We start from the raw sequence: 19287 nt of genomic DNA, 5'->3' as shown, positions 1-19287 counted from the left end.
CATTAAACTGGATGATGTTAATAATGAGTATTATCATCACACCACTTCCTCTATTTACATATAATTACCTGTGTTCCTATACTTTCTACACAGTAAAATCACAATAAGAGTAGCTAGCATAAAGCATGCAGAATTTATTGTGGATGATGGATAAGGATGGCAGCAAGTTTATAGGTTCCGTGGATTTTTCTAATTGTTACATTTATGAATATCTAATTTTGTGTATAGTAAGTAAATACTATGAATTGCTAATGTAACCCATTGGTGTTAAATGGTTTCAACTCAACCACAAGTGGGTAACAAAATTGATGTGATTGCTCTATTAATAAAGTATTAGCAATAGAATAATGTATCTTCAATACAAAATGCAGCAATTTAAATACAAATTATAACAAACACATATATTCATTCAAATATTTTAAATACAATTTAATATCATTTTGGTGAAGTTAACAATTTAACTGAGTCTTCTGGTATTGCTGACTTCAAGACTGGAATAGCAATGCTCTCCATGTTCGGTAGCACCAGTTGTTTCTATAGAAAGGAACTTAGTGAATATGTATGAACATACATGCATACACTAGTGTAATAAGGTTCCAGCAATAAAAAGTAGTGAAACAAGTAGCTATGGCATTGTAGCAATGTGGCAAAGTTGGCATTTTCACCATCTTTTCAATGTCCCACATTGCTACAATGCCAAGTAGGGATTTTCCCTCATAGCTACCATTATCTCTACTTTTTATCACTGGAAAATCTACTTCATTTCTAAATTAATATTTTATTACACTAGTTTATTAACTTTTTTTGTAAGAGCATAGTTATACAGTACATGTGTGGTCATGACTGCTGTATTAGAGTATCACAGTAGATTAAGCTAGGGGGCGTGGTACAGTTTTTCAGATCATTGAGGGGCAAAGCCATGGCTTCAGCATTGATTATTAGAGAGGCGTGTTGACCATTCTGATCATTTAAGGGGGCCATTGCAATCATTTTTATAAGCCCTGCTGCCAAGGATACTACAATCCATTTAGCATCTCAAATAGTTCTGTGGCATCTAAATATGCTCCCTCAAGGAAAGTGTTACTACGAAAAATTAATGCCTTGGTATGGTTTTCTGGCATGAAGATGACCATTTAATTGAATGGTGAAACACAGAAGACAGACATTTGTCATAACCACAAAAGGTACATTCCACCTGTGCGTTTGTTGTTGTGGCGGATGTGTCCTTGCGACTGTGGTCAGGCAGGCAATGAGGCAAGCAGACCAAAATATGGGTTTTCGTGATTTTTTATTGTTACTTTTTCCAGTTGCCTGTAAGTATTTTCTTGCTTATTTGATGTTGAATGGCACCCACCATGGGCTATTAGCCTGCAATAGGCATGGCACATATCAGTTGTATCACATGCCCTTGTGATTTGCACACGCCCACATCCTTGGGCCTGCAACCTTCATGCTTGTGTGTACATATCAGGCAAATCACTTGAGCCCATGATAATACAACTATTACTTTCATGCCTCAGATCGCGTGGCTAGTATGCAGACTTGGATTTGGCCATGAAAACCACTCAGACAGAAAGTGATCCTATGAGGTTGGGCTAAAGTGTGAACCACAACCAGTGCTATAACTTATTCACAAGTGTTTCCGCATGTTTTCAAATATGGAACAAGCCAATATTGCTGATGACATGAATTACACACGAAATAACCTTTGGGGGTGAATCAGGAATTTGGGAGGTGACCAGGTGAAAGTCTAGTGATTGACAAGTAGCTACAAGTTCATAACTATGTAAAGCAGTTGAATAGTTCCAAACTACTTAGCTGTATCCCGAGTGTTGATTTTTGAGATTCAGATCATATGGTTGTAGGGCTTGATGCATGAGTGTTGTAATGATGTAATATCTAGAACAATTGATGCATGTGAATTATTTATTAGTAGTGTACTGTGTATGTTGAATCACAAATATTATGAGACATTGTATTGGCCATAATTGTAATATACCACAATTATAGTAAAAACAAGGAATTTCTTCAAAATCATGCTTTCTGAAATTAAATCTGGGGGTATTTTGCTGGCTGTATTTTGGAAGCAATCTGGCTTAGAAAATGAGATTGAATTTAAGGACAATTTTGAGAGCTAAGAATGCTATTTATAGAAACAACTAAGAAATAGGCTATCACATATAGCCATCACTTTAAGTAGGAAGTTTTTAATAGTTTTAAGTGTACAGTACGCTTAGAGATTTAAACCTGAGAGCATTTTAATTAAGGCTGTGTCAGTAATTTCTAACCTAGGAAAGTTTTACATACTGTAGTAAACATTCTGAGATTGAAATCTGAAGGCACTTTTTAAAACAAGCTAAAGTATAGTGTAGTAGATTTTAGGGGGTGAGTCTGAGATTTTAGGGGGAGAAAGTCCCCCCCCCCCCCCCCCCCCCTAACAGCCCTAGAATAAATACTAGGTCTTTAAATAGTGAACTCTGTAATCATTCCTTACATAATTCAATATTACTCATCAACGTCATAACATTGCAAAGCACATGAGAGGGCTTGACACATTTGCATGTGACCTTTGTAAACAACAGAGGTAGAAATACAGAAGCACTCGGTGTGATATAAGCACAAAAACGTGTTTAAGCAGTGCTTCATCATCGTAGCTAGTTCTTAGAGTTTGAAAGAACAATGATCCCATGCCACCACCAGCAGTCTTTCGCACCCTACTCATAGAAATTCTTGCGGTACGTTATAAACACAAAAACAAACGTTACTATAAACTATTCTTTCATTCTATCATTAAAACTTTCTCAGTTGGCGCCAATGAGTGTTTTCTCAACCGTTTAGTTATCTATTTACCACACTAGTAAATTCAAAAATGCACATTAAGTGATAATGTATGTGAACATGGATTCAATGCGCATTGCCTGAATTCCTTTTGCATCTGGTTCCTAATGCAACTTCGTGTGGACATGCCTTTAAACACAATGGGTGAAATATTTATGAATTAGCATTCTGTAAAATTTTTGAGCACTTGTTTTTGCAATGAAGGAAGGTGCTAACAGAAAAAAACAGTGGCAGCATCATGTTCCGATAGCAATAGAAGTTTGAAAACCTTTGTTTTCCCAAGAATACATAAGATATGAGCATTAGTCTGCCTTGCATCGGACAATGGACAAATGGTTCACTCTCATTTTTACTCAAGTTTTTTCCTCTGCCCCAGTCATAAGAAGGACCTGGAAGACACAGTTACTAGCAATGGACCTGTTCCTGGAGTGAAAATAGCATCTCTATAGAAAACTGCTTTCGTAAGTTATGACCGCTTAATTAAACACCTGTAGTTTATTTATTTTCAGCATTATCACTGTACAAATCTATCTTTTTGTTGTTACCACTTTGTAGCGCTGTAGGTAAGCAAGTTGCTGGCTTCTAGGGCTGCAACTTTGGTTGACTATTCCTATAACTATCTAAATAAAGAAGATGAAATAATTTGAAAAATGTGTGAACGTGTGAAGTTCTTGCAGATCCGGTCACATTTCAATTTGTCAAGAACCCTGATTATCAAGATGTCTAAAGGATTATATTGTATGTCACTTTGCTAGTATAGGCTTACCTCAACTAACTCTTTGAGCTTGTTCTCTATCCACTCAGTAACGTAGTGGATGGTTACCTCTCTGTGACCAAGTTTAGGTTTAGCAGATAAGTCTAGTATGGGCTTCCCTTGAAATCCATACCTGTGTGGAACAATTCAGTAACACCAATGGATCACATAATAATATGGAGGATATAAACATGTACTATACCTACTGCCTTGGCTATGACATAGCAACTAAGGACTATACACATAGGAAAGGCCACCCATTACCCAACAATAGACTACTAACCAGATCATATCACTCGGAGGAGGAGACATATTGACAGCAAGATATCCTTCCAGACTCTTCACCTCCACAGTGAGGTAGAGATTATAACTGGACACCTTATCAGCTGCCATGCGGACCAGCCGAGAGTTAGCAGCCCTCTGGACTATGGAAGAGTTCTTAATTCGATCAAACATGCTCGTCCACCTTCCTGACTTGTGTGAGTGAGCTGAAGCAGTGTTTGTTGAAGTAGCAATGGACGTAGTTGCTTGAATGCTTGGAAAACTACTAAGGGAAGATGCTGATGTATCGTCATCATCTGATCCACTGTCTATTTCACTATCTGGTGAATCACCAGCCAGCTTTGATGAGTTTTGTGATAATGCAGAAGATAAGGATGATGACGATGATGGAATAGAACGTGGTGCAGATGGATGGCGTGAATTGGGTGGTGGTTCTTCTGTAGAATTCTCCAAACTGCTGAGAGTATTAGAAGCATCTGTGTCATCTGCATCAACACCGCCATCTTGAACTGTTAAGTTATTAGAATAGTTGCTTTGTGATGCATTTCCTCTTGAGGAACTCTTTATACCAGAGGAGGTACGACCAGATATCACATACGGCTTTGCTGGTTGCTGTGACTCTGACTCATCTTTAGAGTTTCTACCAAGCCTCATCTTTGTTTCCAGTGTCATGTTGAAAGTACCTTTATACCTGACAAACAGGTATATCCAAACACCCTTATAGTCAAGAGATGGAGGGGCATAGATCCGTCTCACAACAGGAATATCACTGCCTAAGTTGACATCAGAAACTGAAAGTGGTTCCATGAAAGATGGAGTCTTTATGCGACTAATGCGGCGTTGGATTTTTTTGGTAATCCACTCAAGCCAGTGGTCCTCGTTCCATACGTCCCAGCAGAGGCGGGCAAGAGCTGTGTTCAACCAATCCATGTTATCTGGCACAGTAGGAGGTATAGACAATGCTGACTTTGTTGCAGAACTCCCACCCATGTTTGATGATGCAGCTGTAGCAGCAGTGGAAAGCTTGGTCTTTTTAGTAATACTAACACTAGTACTCATTTCTTCAACTTCTTCATTTCCTTCATCAACAGATTTCATACTGAAATGCACAGAACTATCATAGAGTGATGATTTCTTTCTTCTTCCTTTTCTACCTATTCTATTTGCCCCTTCAGCGATGCTCTGTGGCATGTAATGAAACATATAAGCATAGAACCTCTCTTGTTTTTCAATAATACTCTGCCTTGTGTGTCCTTCTGAAGACAGTTTTATCTGCCGATACCAGAACTCTTTGTCTTTCGCATTTGGAGAGAAGAGGTACATGGTGTACTGCCTCTTGTGGTTGACCTGTTTATCAAATTGGAGACAAATGGGATATTTTTTGCCCCAGCGACGCTTGCGGTTTTGTGCTATATCTTCAGGGACTAGTGTAATACTACATTTTTTAATGTCAAATTGTTTCACACTTGCATTAGCATCCTTAAATGTGCGATCACTGACTTTCTCCTGTGTCCAGAAGTGCCAAAATCTTCCAGGAGGTTCATCAGCACTTGGTTTCTTAATTGAGAGGGTAAGAACAAAATCCTCAAGCTTGATATAAGCAGGAGTAATGTCACTGCTACGATGTGTGTTAAAGTCATACTCACATCTTACACCAAATTTGTTATTCTGTAAATACAATGATAGATACATATGGTTAACTGACTCAAAACAAAAACAAAAAAAAACCATAGCTATATAACTGATATATGTACATCACATTTACCTTCATAAAAATAAGTTCATCAAAATCCATTCCAAGCTGAGAAATAAACTCCTGGCTGGATGTTTCCATTGATTTCTTGATTGCTTCTCTTTCTTGATGTTGCCTAGTTTGCAGGTGTTTAACATACAGGATAAAACTGCCAGCAGTTGTGACAAAAAACAACAAAAATCCTGTCATGAAACCAGCCAAGTAGGACGAAAAGTTGAGTGAATAATAGAGAAAAACGATAACTACGAAAATCACAAAATACCGCAGTGAAAGTGAGTTGTCTTCGCAAAGTTCAGTAGATATTTGCTCTTCGTTTAATTCACCAGAGGGTTTGGCACTTTCATCTTTCTCAATGGGAAGAGGTAAAACTGCTTCTTGAGTTTCTTTTGTCACTATGACATTCTTAGAACTTGTTGGTAGGGCTGTGTGGCTATTGCTACTTTGTGGCACATTAGAAACTTCATCTTGACTCCTAACTGCTACACCTGGTCCTCTCCTAATATGCGGTGGAGGTCTTGGAGGAGGGACTTTCCTCTTTGATACATTTTTATTTATATTCTGACGAGGGGGGACATTCCGTTGTTGATCTTCTACAACTTTAGTGAAGTATTCTTCTGACATGGGCAATTCTTGGTGACACTTATCATGTGAGGTATCGTCCTTTGTCTGTTCTTTGTCTTCAACTTCTCCTGGTTCTGTAGGTATTAACGGATGTGTGTCTACTTCAGAAAAAGCTTTGCTATCTTCCTCATCCTCAAAGTCATTTACTTGTACAGATGGAATTACAGAATTGTCATGTACTTGATTGATAGGTAAATTTTCCTCTTCTGTTGCTGGTAAGTCCTTCTCCAAAGCATTGGTCTTCACCTCACTATAATCAATCTCATTTTCATCACTAATATTATTACTAGTTGGTGGTTTATTAAGAGAGTAAAACAATTCTTCATCGTCAGAATCCAAGAGTCGATCATTTTCATTAAATCGAAGAGTGGTGTCTCTTTCATCAGCCTTGTTATTAAAGAAATCATCAGAATCACTATCTGATGGTTGCTCGGGTTTAACAATAGTATCTTCTTCATATTCTAATTCTTTAACACGGTTTGTTTCAACTGGGGCTTCTCTTTGACTATCCTTGTTGCTGACGATTTGAATTTTCGGCTCGTATTCCATCTCAAACAACGCGTCACTACTGGCACCCCCAAGAGGGTGTTCAGAATATCTTTTATCTATCGTAACATCGTCTATGGCACTTTCAAGCAATTCTTGTATCTCCTCTTGGTCTTTTTCACGTGTACCACTGACAATATTAGAGGTGGTCTCAACTACTGGCGCCTCGGCACCGCTTTCGTCTTCTTCAAACTCGTCGGAGAACACTGGGTTGTCACTCCTGCCTTCGCTTAAGTAAGCCCCTTTCTCTAAACTCCCTCCACTATGAAAGTGAAACGACACATCCCTATCTTGGCTCTTCTTTTTCCCTCGCTTGCCAGGCATTACAATACTCAATAATAAAATTATATTGTATGGTGTGTTTTAATTAGAGTTAAAGGACACGTCAGTGGTTTATTTTAATTGAGAGTCATGTAGTTAATCTCGCTTATCCTAATACAATGAAGATCGCTATGTGGAATTCCCTGCTTACAGTTTTGTTCATAGTTTCTTACGGTTCATCTGATGAAGATTTACGCGTAAGTTTCTGCGTGTAGCTAGCTATGATGGTATTGTGTTGTGCGCGGTTTTCTTGTAGCACGCATTATCAAAATCAAGCCAACACTCGTTCTTGTTGCTGTCTACATTAGATGGAACATTAACCGCTGTAAATAAGCGCACGGGTCGAGTGATATGGTCTCTAAAGGAAGGTGAGAACCATATATACCACCCTAGTCCGTTAATCGCATGTTTGTATGCTTCAAGATCCAATTTTAGGTACCCCTACAACAAGGGAACCATCTCCTCCATTCTTCCCAAATCCTCGTGATGGGACATTGTATGCATTGTCAATGAACGGAGACAATTTGGAGGTATACATTTGCAGCATAAAGTATCTAATAATATTTTCTATTGTAAAGAAACTGCCATTAACTATCCCAGAGTTAGTGCAGGCATCGCCATGTCAGAGCAGTGATGGGACCGTTTATACTGGTGAGTGATGTATATAAATTGAATTTAAAAGGTGTAACCTAATGGTGTATACACACATAAAAGCACATGATAATATTTCATTTCAATGGCTTGACTGAAGAATATGTATATATTTTTCATCAGTGGTGTAGCAGATACCAGGTCTTTTGTTGGTCCTACTTAGAGCTACCTGGACTTCAGGCTGAGCTCCAGTGAGGGCTTGGACTGTACTAGGTGTATGCATGTATGCCGTATCAAACAGCAGGGATCCAATATTGAGTGGTGCCCGCCAAAATTCCGCCTCTATAAACCACCCAAAACATCTTAAGGGGCAAAAATTACATAGAAGAGTCTTAAGTGTATCTAAAGTCGAATAATTAAACATAGAAAGAAAACCATATAAGCCATAATATTGAATTTTTTTTAAATCGTCCAAACCCGATGTTTGGTCTGCCAGCCTGACCACAGTCACAAGGCTAGAGGCTAAGTGACACGTTGTATCCACCACTTTTGCCGCAATAACAAACTCACCAGTGGCATGTGCCTTTTGGAGTTCCGACAAGTGCTTGATTTGTGTTTCTTTTTATCTTGTAGCCTTTCTTCATGCTAGGAAACCGTATCGAGGCATTATTTTTCCGTATCAACACTTAGATGGCACAAATTTATTTCAAGTGACATGCCCCTTTACGATCTAGTACAGCTGGCCCAAAGCGATTAAGGGACATGCTTCTTAATGATCTAGCTGTACTTATAGTGATTAATCATTAATACACACTTTTTATTGGTAGCACAGTGAAAAACAAGGCATTGTCATGATCACACCCCTTAAATATAGCGTATAGTCCAGTTGGCTGAAGCCCACTCGAGATACTCTAATAAAACAGTCACATTGTGCATATCATATGTAGCTGTAGCTACAACAAAAAAGCAAATTAATGCATTAATTTAAAAATGAGTTAGGGAACAAGTAGTGAGACAAGAAGTGAATGATGGTATTACAGCATAGCTCCGTGAGAAAATCCCTACTTTGACAATGAACCAAATAATTTCATATAACATGCCATTGCAGGGATTTTCCCACAGAGCTATGTTGTAATGCCATCATTCATTGCTTATTTCACTACTTTTTATCGCTTGGATCCCTATAAATTAATAATTTTTTAATGTACTAGTGAATATTTAATTGATAGGAAATTGTTCACCTCTCCACTCACCTTTAGTAGGGTAGGAAAATTCCTTTTGATTAAATTTTATAATTTTTAGTAGGTGGCAACTCATTGTAGTGTAACTGAAATGGTGTACTTGTGTATGTGCATGTCTAAATATTTGTCTGTTTCTACTCGTAGCACGTAAAAGTGACCAATGGTTTGCTGTTGACCCGACTACTGGTGTGAAGTTGCACAGTTTTACTCCCGATGGAGTACTGGGCACTTGTCCCATATTAACCAGTCTAGCTAGAACACTGTACATTGGCCGCAGTGGTAAGGATAATCTTGTACTGCTTGTAACTGTAGTGTGACAATTTGCGATTGTAAGACTGTCTTGTGGTGGTCTAAATATGCTTGCATGCTGTAGAAGCATAAATACCCTTCTCGTAAGTGTGTGTGTGTGTGTGTGTGTGTGTGTGTGTGTGTGTGTGTGTGTGTGTGTGTGTTTTCAATCTCACAAAAGGTTCCAGGTTCGAGCCTTGTTACGCCATTTTTGGTGTTGTTGTTTCCTTGAGCAAGATACTTTATTCATATTGCTCCAGTCTACCCAGCTATATATATCATCCAGGGAAGCAGCCCATCCAGCTATAACATCAATGGTACCTGGGGAGGCAAATGTCCAACTGTTCATTCTTTGTCTCGCTTAGCAGTGTTGGGGGTTGTGAAATTTCGGGTTCCACAACCTCTCTCTGTGAGACTTGGGGAGTCTTCCTAGCCCCACCCCAGGTTGATTTGCCTGCAAAAGGTTTAAGCATCTGAGTGGTGTACAGGTATCCCAGTGCTGGTTCCTGGGCAGCAATAGCTGTGTTTCGCATAGCTGCCATAGGCTTTGCTTTGTAAGGCTATGCATGTAATGATTCATCGAATCAGTCTGCTGTGAGGCAGAAGGACACCACTTTACAGTGGTTTGCTATCAAATCCTTTGTGAGGCAGCATGGCCGCGCTGGCCTGTTAATCAGTTCCAGGTTTGATGCTATGTAGTATAGAAACTCTATCCAGCTGTATAGTGGGGACCTGGTGGCTTATGTCAACTGGGGTAGCAAATGTTCTTGTCTCACTTAGTAGTGTTGGGGTGGTTGTGGAACTGTTGCCTCTTTCTGTGAGACTTGAAGGACTCTTGCCGGTTACTAGTCCTACTCCAGGAAAACAAGTGCCTGAGTAGTGGTCAGCTGGCAGCAATAGTTTGCTTTTACTATGCTTATGCATATGTACGTGTTGTGCATGCATGTCGCAATGAAATTTCAAAGTATGATTTGTGTATTTTAGTTACATTGTTCTATTGTCCTCCTGTGTGTAGCCTACACTGTGACAATGTTTGATGCTCAGACTGGAGAAAAGAAGTGAGTAGCATTAAAAATAATAATTTCTGTTTAGTAGTATGCAGTGTGCAGTACTAAGGTGCTACGGGTATTTTTGAAGGTTAAACTTGTGAAATATTTGCAAACAGAAATGCTTTCTTGAAAATTTAGCAATTTATCAGATACTTATAGCTGCTGTATGGATACTTAACTTACAGTGCAGCATCCCTTTTCAAAAATTTAACCAAGAAATCATTTGTAACTCTAAAAAAAATGTATCGCTCTTGCAGTGTAATTCCTCCAAGGTGCATTGGATGCACCTAGCATTCATTGTAACTCTACATGCTACAATACAGGAGAATTTTAGGCACTTTAGTGTTGTGTAGCAGTATACTCTACATGTTGTCCATTACAGGTGGAACGTGACATATTTTGAATATGCCGCTAATTCTGTGACCGAACGATACAGCCAAGGTGAGAGTTATCTGTTGGGCTTGTACTAAAGTTCTGTAGCCATTTTCAGTGTGCTTTACTTTTAGAGGGTACATGGATTCAAGCATGTACAGGGTATACTCTGTCCATTGTATTGAATAGTGTGCATGTCAAATGTTCCTTGAAGATGTTGTTATTTCTTTTATCAAATCATACTGTACTTGCTATCCACTAGGACCTATGTATGAGAAGCCTGGGTGTATCCCTAAGTAATTGGTACAAGAAGTATATTATATTGTTTTGTCTAAAACGGTTCTTCAATAATTACATGTTGGTGTTGCAGTATAGCAGTGCACTGACATAATAATAGTTTGTAAGAAATGTGTTGTGCATGTGTCAGAGTGGCCGAGCGGTCTAAGGTGCTGCATTCAGGTTGCAGTCTACACTTGTAGGCGTGGGTTCGAATCCCACCTCTGACATTTGTGTTTTCATTTTTCAAGTTTTTGTTTTCTTCCACTTTGCAGACATGCTTCATTTTGCTTCGACATCAGATGGAGCTCTGCTGACCATGGACTCATTAACAGGTTTGTGTTGTGTATGACTTCTCTGTTGCAGCGTAGCAAAATTTTAGCATTTAAATTTCAACGTTATTTAAGGATGAAGAGAGAAATCTGTCATTAAAATGTTAGGCCTAGGACAGCTTTATAAATGTATGTATTATAGGTACTCATATACCACTTTAGCGTGGGCGTTCAAAGGCGCCGCTCGGTGTTTAACTCGCATATTCCCCGGGCAATATCATGGGAAAGCGGTTTGCCAATGACCTTGATACCCAGCCAGTTCAAAGAATCGATGCGCTTTGACTCGTTATATTGAGCGACATAGAGCTTTGTATTGTGGGACTCGGTTTTGTAGAGGTTGCTAAGCTTAGTACATAGGCTAAGATAGAGTAGTTGGTTGTTACTAAAGGATAATGAAGGCACAAGATAATTGTTTGGGCGATTGTGGATGCGTATTTCTACCCACCGCGTATCAGCCTTTGAACAGACCATGGAACAGCAAAGCTACTACTGCTACGTTGAAATAGGTTAGTAACTTACAGTTCTAAGTACTTAACTTAATATAATAACTTACTTACTGTCCCAATAGCGAAGTTAGTTGGCTTAACTTAGTACAAAAATGATAACAATATAAACTCCATCCCACTATCGCAAGTTTTCTAACATTGCGTGTTGAAGCATAGTAATGTATTAATGACGTTTTAACGTATGGACAACGTTTTGATGGCTATTAGCCCACGCTATTAAAACCACAATCGATCTTCAGATGCTACTGTATAAAACAAATGGGATGAGTTCTCGTTAGTTCTTTCACCTATTAGGTGAGTGCGCCCCAAGTGATATATATCACTTGTACCGTGGCTGCTTGGGATTTTGCTGACATATACACCTGCAGCCCTCGGGCCTACGGCCCACGCGCTTTGAGTGTATATATCAGCAAAATCCCTTACAGCCATGGTATAACTATTACTTAAAATTTTAGTAGCATCCTACATTAGTTTATTTACTCTGTTAGGTCAAAAGTTGTGGGAGCAGTCTTACTCTTCTCCTGTTGTCGCCATTTACTCATGGGAGGGAGAGGCACTGAGGAAGGTTCCAGTGACCAGTGTTGCTCGTAAGACCCTTGACATCATTACGGGGTCCACAGCTCTTGCCATTAAGACAGCCAGTTCTGCTCTAAAAGCTTCAGACAGCACCTTGCAGTGAGTGGAATAGTTAGCTGAATGTGGTCAATGGTCTGCTGTATTGATATTTCTATTTTAATCCTGTAATGGATTTGTACATCATCAGGTCTTCGTTGTATGTGGGAGCTCTCAATGGTTTTGTGTACGCTCTACCATCACTGATAGAGGAAGGAGGTATAAGCAGTGAAGTAAGTCATTGCAATAATATTGTACCTTTATTATAACAGGTTAGATGTGTTGTTACTTCAAAATTGGGTATAAATAAAATTTGTAATGAAATAGTACAAGTTGTATGTACACGTATGCACTGGGTGTGTGTGACTATGGCTAATGATATGATATATTGTGTACACGTAACTGAATCTAAAACCAAGTTTGGAAAATTTTAAGAAGGGTTTTTAAATACTACTTTTTCCTCATAGCCTCTCCATTATTGTTACTTTATTGTTACATCACCGGTACGCTGATGTATTCTTATTATTTCAGTCATCGGTGCCATTGCTGGAGGGACCTAAGCCAGTAGATAAACAAACTGAGAGTGACAAGGCTTCACTCAGTGATGATAACGAGTCAACAGTGTCAGACCTGGGTCATTATGTATTACCCCCTGACTCTGGTATAGAAATAATACCTCTAGTACGTGAAGATAATGATGTTGATACAAAATCTTCAGTGAGAAGTGACAAATCTGGAAAACCTATGAATGGTGGTATTGACTTTGGTATTGAGTTTGACTCAGAAGATGAAGATATGGATTCTGATCCTCATTCCAGTCATTTTGGTGTCAATCCATTTAAGCGTTACATGTCTCCACAGTCAACTATTCTGGTTAATCGAGAAGAACCAGTTTACATTCAAACGAGTGACTCCAGTTCCCTGTGGATATTTTCCATAGCAACCATTATCTTGTCTGGTGCTCTTGCCTTTATTGTTGCTCATATAACCAACAGAAACAAAGTTGTACAGGTGTGTGTGTGGTGTGTGGTGTGTGTGTGTGGTGTGTGTGTGTGGTGTGTGTGTGTGGTGTGTGTGTGTGATAGTGATGGGCGATATTGATATTTTGCTATACGATTATTGTCATAAACAAATATAACGATTATCATGATTATTGTCCACTCAACTCTTGTTATAAAAAATACTAAACACATCATGAATTGCTAATAAAATGGCAAAATTACACTGAAAATTAACAAATATTTCTCTGATTATCAGGAATATTGCACGATAATTGCCGATTTCGATTATCATTAGTCAATGAAAAGTATACGATGTCGATTATTGCCAATAAAATAATCACGATTATCACGATAATTGAATAATTGCCCACCCCTAGTGTGTGGTGTGGGTGGATGGGTGTGTGAATTTCTTCATTTAGGGAATTTTAAGTTGGCCTTTATAGAGAGGTGGTCTTATGTAAAGGTTCTTTCCAGTGTATGCATGTTTGTTATAGTGACTGTATTTGTTAATGAAGTTGCAGTGTTCTCTTGTAAGATATTGTTAAGACTTACAAGTAGTCAGATAATGTGCATACACTTGGACAATGACAGTATGTATAGGTGGCTATATGAATTAAATTGTAAAATTTTGGTACTCTAATCCTTTATAGCTAAAGTCAGCCATAATGTTGTATCGGTGTACATGTCATTAGTTCTACATGTCATTACAGGTGGTGTCCACAGGTGGAGGTAACACTAAGACTAGTTCACACAATGGATCTGTAGGGAACAACAACTCATCAACAAACAGTGTTAGTGTAGCTAATGGAGACTCTGTCAACAGGGAAGACGGTGAGACAGGAGGTGAGAACTTCTGTAATAAACCACCTCAATACTGAGACCATATTTGTTTATGCTAGAGGTGGTCCTATGAATCAGTTTCCCCACATTTCCATATAGTAACTAAACAAGTGACTTGTTGTTGCTGACTTTTCTTTAGATTCAGTTGCTATTGGGAAGATTGAGTTCTCCACTCAAGAGATTGTTGGTCGTGGCAGTCAAGGAACAACAGTATTTAAGTAAGGGTAAAGAGAGGAATTTGGGGGGGGGGGAGTAAAGTAAACAGAGTACAGCTACGGTTAGATACATATTCTATATATATCACTGGTTAGATACATATTCTATATATATCACTGGTTAGATACATATTCTATATATATCACTCCACCAGTATTGTTGTACATATAGGGGTCAGTTTGACAAGAGACAAGTTGCCGTCAAGAGGATACTACCTGAGTGTTTCACACTGGCTGATAGAGAAGTGGATTTGTTGAGACAATCTGATGAGCACCCCAACGTGGTCAGATACTTCTGTATGGTATGCGTGCAAACGTCTGTCCATCTGTGCACACACATACATAATATGTTCTTTGTTTTCCCTAGGAACAAGATAACACATTTCGTTACATTGCACTGGAGTTATGTCAGGCTACTTTACATGAAGTATGTTAAGTGTATTATGTTGACCAATGTCCATCTCATCATTTCTTTAGTATGTAGAAGGATGGAGGTTTGACAGACGACAGATTGGGGAGCTCACTTTACTACATCAAGCAATGGCAGGGATATGTCATCTTCACTCGCTTGGCATCGGTAAGGGTATATACAATGTAGGGACCAATTAAATCATTTTCTGGGGTGTGTCATTTAAGAAGGCTCCACTAAACTATATCTATTCCCTTCTTGTTCCACAGTTCATAGAGATATCAAGCCACAAAATGTGCTGTTGTCTCAGCCAAACTATCGGGGAGAAGTGAGGGCGCTCATTTCAGACTTTGGTCTGTGTAGACAACTGCCAAGAGGTCAAGGTTCTTTCTCTATCAAGTCTGGAATCACTGGAACAGAAGGATGGATAGCTCCAGAAATCTTGAATAATGAGATGCGAGCGGTAAGTCCATAATTATGTACATGTTTTTAAACTGATTTGGCTGAAAGTACATGTGTAACTATGGCATCAATGTACAAACCTGAGATAAAGCAGTTTTGTTTAATATCTTGTATATTACCACTCAAGTACTCACTAGTATTTTTAAAAATTGTTAATTTAAAAATGAAGTAGGTATCTATGCAATAAAAAGTAGTGAAACAAGAGATGAATGATGGTATTTTACTCAATGCCAAACTAGGGACTTTCTCACCGAGCTATGCTGTAATACCATCATTCATCTCTTGTTTCACAACTTTTTATTGCATAGATCCCTACTTCATTTTTAAATTAAAAATATTAGTTTATTTAGTTTTTTGTTGAAGCACAGCTAGTTACAGTGTAACTTGTGAGCTAGCCATTAAGTTTCTGTACAGCTCATTAAAGTACATACTGTGCCAAAACTAGAAGCACATAGGCCCGTAGTAGCGTGCATAGCTTACCCTTGATCACAGTAGTAGTGGCGCTCAGATCTATGACTTGTCTTAGTACGATGGTCCACGTACTATCCAGTCACTCGCTGATCTTGCCATCCGGCACTGAGTGGCTGAGTCAATGTGTTCAGAGGAACAAGCCATCAAGTATCAGTCCGTCTATTCAGTAAATCTCTTCGTCAATTGCAGTCCAGGTGTTGGCAAAAGTCGGAGTGACAACTCAGCAGCCTTAATGTTTGACATGCAACAATAGAAATTATAAGTGCCCCGCTCTTTCAGCAGCATAAGCGTTTTATGAAATAATTATAATTTTGTGGTGTCTACAGAAAAGTGTTGATATGGAAAATTAATGCCTCAGTATGGTTTCGATGCTTGAAGAAGAAGACAACCAACCTGAATGAAGATAAAAGGAAAGACAAGGCACACAGGGCGTACACTCGTCAGAACTCTAAAAGGCACATCCCACTGGTGAGTTTGCTGTTGTGACGTAAAATGGTGACCGTGCGCTGCTTCGTTTGGGTGAGTGAGTGAGATGAAATTTTTAGTTTTGGAGATTTAAAAAAAATTCTATATCCGGTCACTGGTAAGTGTTTTCTTGTTTTTAATGCTGCATTTCATGATAGATGGATTAATATTATTCCGTAAAGGTGATTTTCATTGGCATAAGATGTCTCTAGGATGATTTTTAAAGGCGGCGCATCATTTTCGGGGGAATCCCTACTTAAGATAGGAGTTTCACTGTTTAGTATGACATCATTGTATATTATTCTACCAACAGACAGTAGCAGTAGACATATTCTCAGCTGGCTGTCTCTGTTACTATGTGTTGACTGGAGGACACCATCCATTTGGTCCACCGTTCCAACGACAGGCCAACATCATTGCTGGTGATGCCAAACTTGATTTACTAACAGGACCTTGTAAGTGGTGCATGTTTGTGATAAGAAAACTCATTAATGGACCATCTCTGACTAAAAGTATATCCACAATGGTGATATTAATGAGGTCATGTAGTATATCTTAGCCATTTTTGAGACCTACTTGTAGTACTTGACACGGTCACTATAATGAAGTGGCTAGTGGCTACTGATGTACTTTTGCTTATTGTAGAAACCCAATGCCCAAGGAACTTGGGATCATCTCTCAGAGACTCCTCATTACAGATGTGTCCAATGTATGGGGCTTGAGAACAAGTCCACTGTATTACATACCTGTATGATATAACAGTAATAATCATGATTTGTTTAAGCTTGGTATGTATATTCCATGTAGATAGTATGGCAGCTCGTGATCTCATCACTGCTATGATCAGTAACAATCATTTGTTCAGACCAACTGCCCTCGAGATACTCTTCCACTGTCTGTTCTGGGCTCCTGATAAACAACTGGGGTTCTTTCAGGTATGCTAATGCCATAATATATTGTTACATTTTATACATTATAGTGCAGTTTTTGTTGGTTGAACATAGCAATTTTTATACATTAATGCATAGCTTTTTTTACGGGTAAATAAAGGTAGTAAGTAGAGCATTAGAACTAGGTTTTTGTGGGTTAAACATAGCATTGAAACTGACATTTTCATGGGTTGTAAATAAGAAATTTTCATGGGTTAAGTGTCATTTTAAGAATACTACATTCATCTTATAGGAATAGCTATATTATGCCTCTATCTTAGTATCGAATACTGCCATTTTGTGTTGTGGATAAAGAGCCACCTGCACAAACCATAATGGTGTATTGTTACTATTCAGTGTATTCATATTTCCCATCACACACAGGATGTTAGTGATCGTATCGAGAAGGAGCCAATGACTTCTCCAGTTGTACAGAGTCTTGAGGCTGGAGGGATTGCAGTTGTGAGAGGTGACTGGAGAAACAACATCGGGGAGGATCTTCGACAAGGTGACCACGCTTTTGTAGTTTGTAAGCACTTTAAGGAATAATCCATCTGTGAGGATGTACAGTAGAACCTCATACTGTAATCATCCACATCTTGAAGTAGATTATTGGTACTAGTCAATAACTCTTTGTTCAGTCAACAGGGTGTGCATTCTATTAGAGTAAGCATGTATGTTCTGTTAGAGTAATTGAACTTGATACCTTTATAGTAAATGAACCAGCTTCACGTATCTGAACACTTTTACGACTGTTCATATAGTGAAGGTTCCACCATACTTAGCTATCTTGTTTATTTCTGATGGTATACATTTATGGCTCATAGTTTATCAGACAATAATGTTGTCTTACTTGTAGACTTGAGAAAATTCAGATCCTACATGGGCACATCAGTGAGAGATTTGCTGAGAGCAATGAGGAACAAAGTATGGAGCTCAGTTATGTGTATACATGTAATCCTATTGTGTATATCCTGTACAGAAACACCATTACCAAGAGCTACCTGAACATGTCAAGCAATCTCTGGGGCCCATCCCTGAAGGGTTTGTGTCCTACTTCACCTCAAGATTTCCAATGCTGTTGTTACACACTTACAAAAGGATGGAGATTTGTAGAAAGGAGAGAATTTTTCAACGTTATTATCCACCAGATGTTAAATAGTGTCTTATTACATGTGATTTTTTTTGTAATTATAATTTCTCATCTCATCAGTAATTTTGTACATTGTATTATACATATCTTATGGCTGATTTGTAGAGTCCATTTTTGTATTTGCCAGGCAAATTGTTTTCTTATGTGTTGTTCACATTAAAATCTAAATCTATCACAGGAATGTGGAGATTATGAGGATAACAGGTATGTATGCTGTCTTGTTACAGGAAATCACCTACTGACACGTTATTTATATTCTAGTGGAGCAGTCACTTAAAGCTTGTACTATAACTATGTAGTTTAAAAAATAGGGAACAGAGGACACTGAAAAAAAGAAACCATCTCAGCATGATAAACCATATATAATGGAGCTTAACACTTGAAATTGTCACACAGATTTAATGGATATGGTACACGCTTTATCTGATGGTAATGCATGAATTATGCTTGAAGGTACAACCTGCATACTTATATCACAGCAAAAATAGTGTTTCAAACTTCCAATACTACCTATAGGTGTTCCAATACTACCTATAGGTGTTCCAATACTACCTATAGGTGTTCCAATACTACCTATAGGTGTTCCAATACTATCTATATGAAGCCCGTCTTTAGTCAGTATTGAAACAACTATTCCCTATAATGAGACAAAATGGACCCCAAATCTACAAATCACTCCAAATAATGTTATTCATTATTGTAGGCTGTGGTCTGTTTTTGTTTGAGCTTATGTAAAATATTTGGACTATTAGTTTCAACACCAAAACAGGCGGACTAAATACAGTCAGTATTTGTATATAAATTATGCATGCTTAATTGCCAAGAAATAACACATGTAGTTACCTTAAAAGTGGTATACATTTCAAATATCCAAAAGCATTCTATCTATGGTCGATAAATTTGACAATAATAATATTATGCAATTTGTCCTCCCTTAAAATTTTAGTGTATTCTGTAATG

General features: G+C 38.4%; 2 protein-coding genes and 1 non-coding gene across 3 annotated transcripts; 2 read left to right on the top strand and 1 right to left on the bottom strand.

Moving 5' to 3' along the window:
- Positions 1-314: 314 nt before the first annotated feature.
- Positions 315-7170, bottom strand: LOC136251159 (testis-expressed protein 2-like). Its single transcript, XM_066043551.1, has 4 exons — positions 5640-7170; positions 3876-5542; positions 3605-3725; positions 315-534 (listed from the first exon to the last, which is right to left on the bottom strand). The coding sequence occupies exons 1-4, from the start codon at positions 7116-7118 to the stop codon at positions 436-438; spliced, it is 3366 nt and encodes a 1121-aa protein (XP_065899623.1). The 5' UTR covers positions 7119-7170; the 3' UTR covers positions 315-435.
- Positions 7149-18508, top strand: LOC136251160 (serine/threonine-protein kinase/endoribonuclease IRE1-like). The gene is made up of 22 exons (XM_066043552.1): positions 7149-7312; positions 7372-7483; positions 7539-7645; positions 7694-7766; positions 9092-9226; positions 10251-10293; positions 10667-10725; positions 11208-11267; positions 12259-12445; positions 12534-12615; positions 12914-13393; positions 14094-14226; positions 14363-14441; positions 14611-14740; positions 14806-14865; positions 14916-15015; positions 15117-15310; positions 16559-16700; positions 17053-17180; positions 17559-17682; positions 18034-18101; positions 18157-18508. The coding sequence occupies exons 1-22, from the start codon at positions 7235-7237 to the stop codon at positions 18334-18336; spliced, it is 2754 nt and encodes a 917-aa protein (XP_065899624.1). The 5' UTR covers positions 7149-7234; the 3' UTR covers positions 18337-18508.
- On the top strand, positions 11079-11162 carry Trnal-cag (transfer RNA leucine (anticodon CAG)). The gene has a single exon. It is a non-coding gene; the product is annotated as a tRNA-Leu (tRNA).
- Positions 18509-19287: the final 779 nt, after the last annotated feature.

Source organism: Dysidea avara, chromosome 3 (genome assembly GCF_963678975.1).
Source record: "Dysidea avara chromosome 3, odDysAvar1.4, whole genome shotgun sequence".
Taxonomy (NCBI): domain Eukaryota; kingdom Metazoa; phylum Porifera; class Demospongiae; order Dictyoceratida; family Dysideidae; genus Dysidea; species Dysidea avara.
The sequence above is the reverse complement of the archived record's forward strand: the minus strand, read 5'-3'. Positions and strand labels throughout refer to the sequence as shown.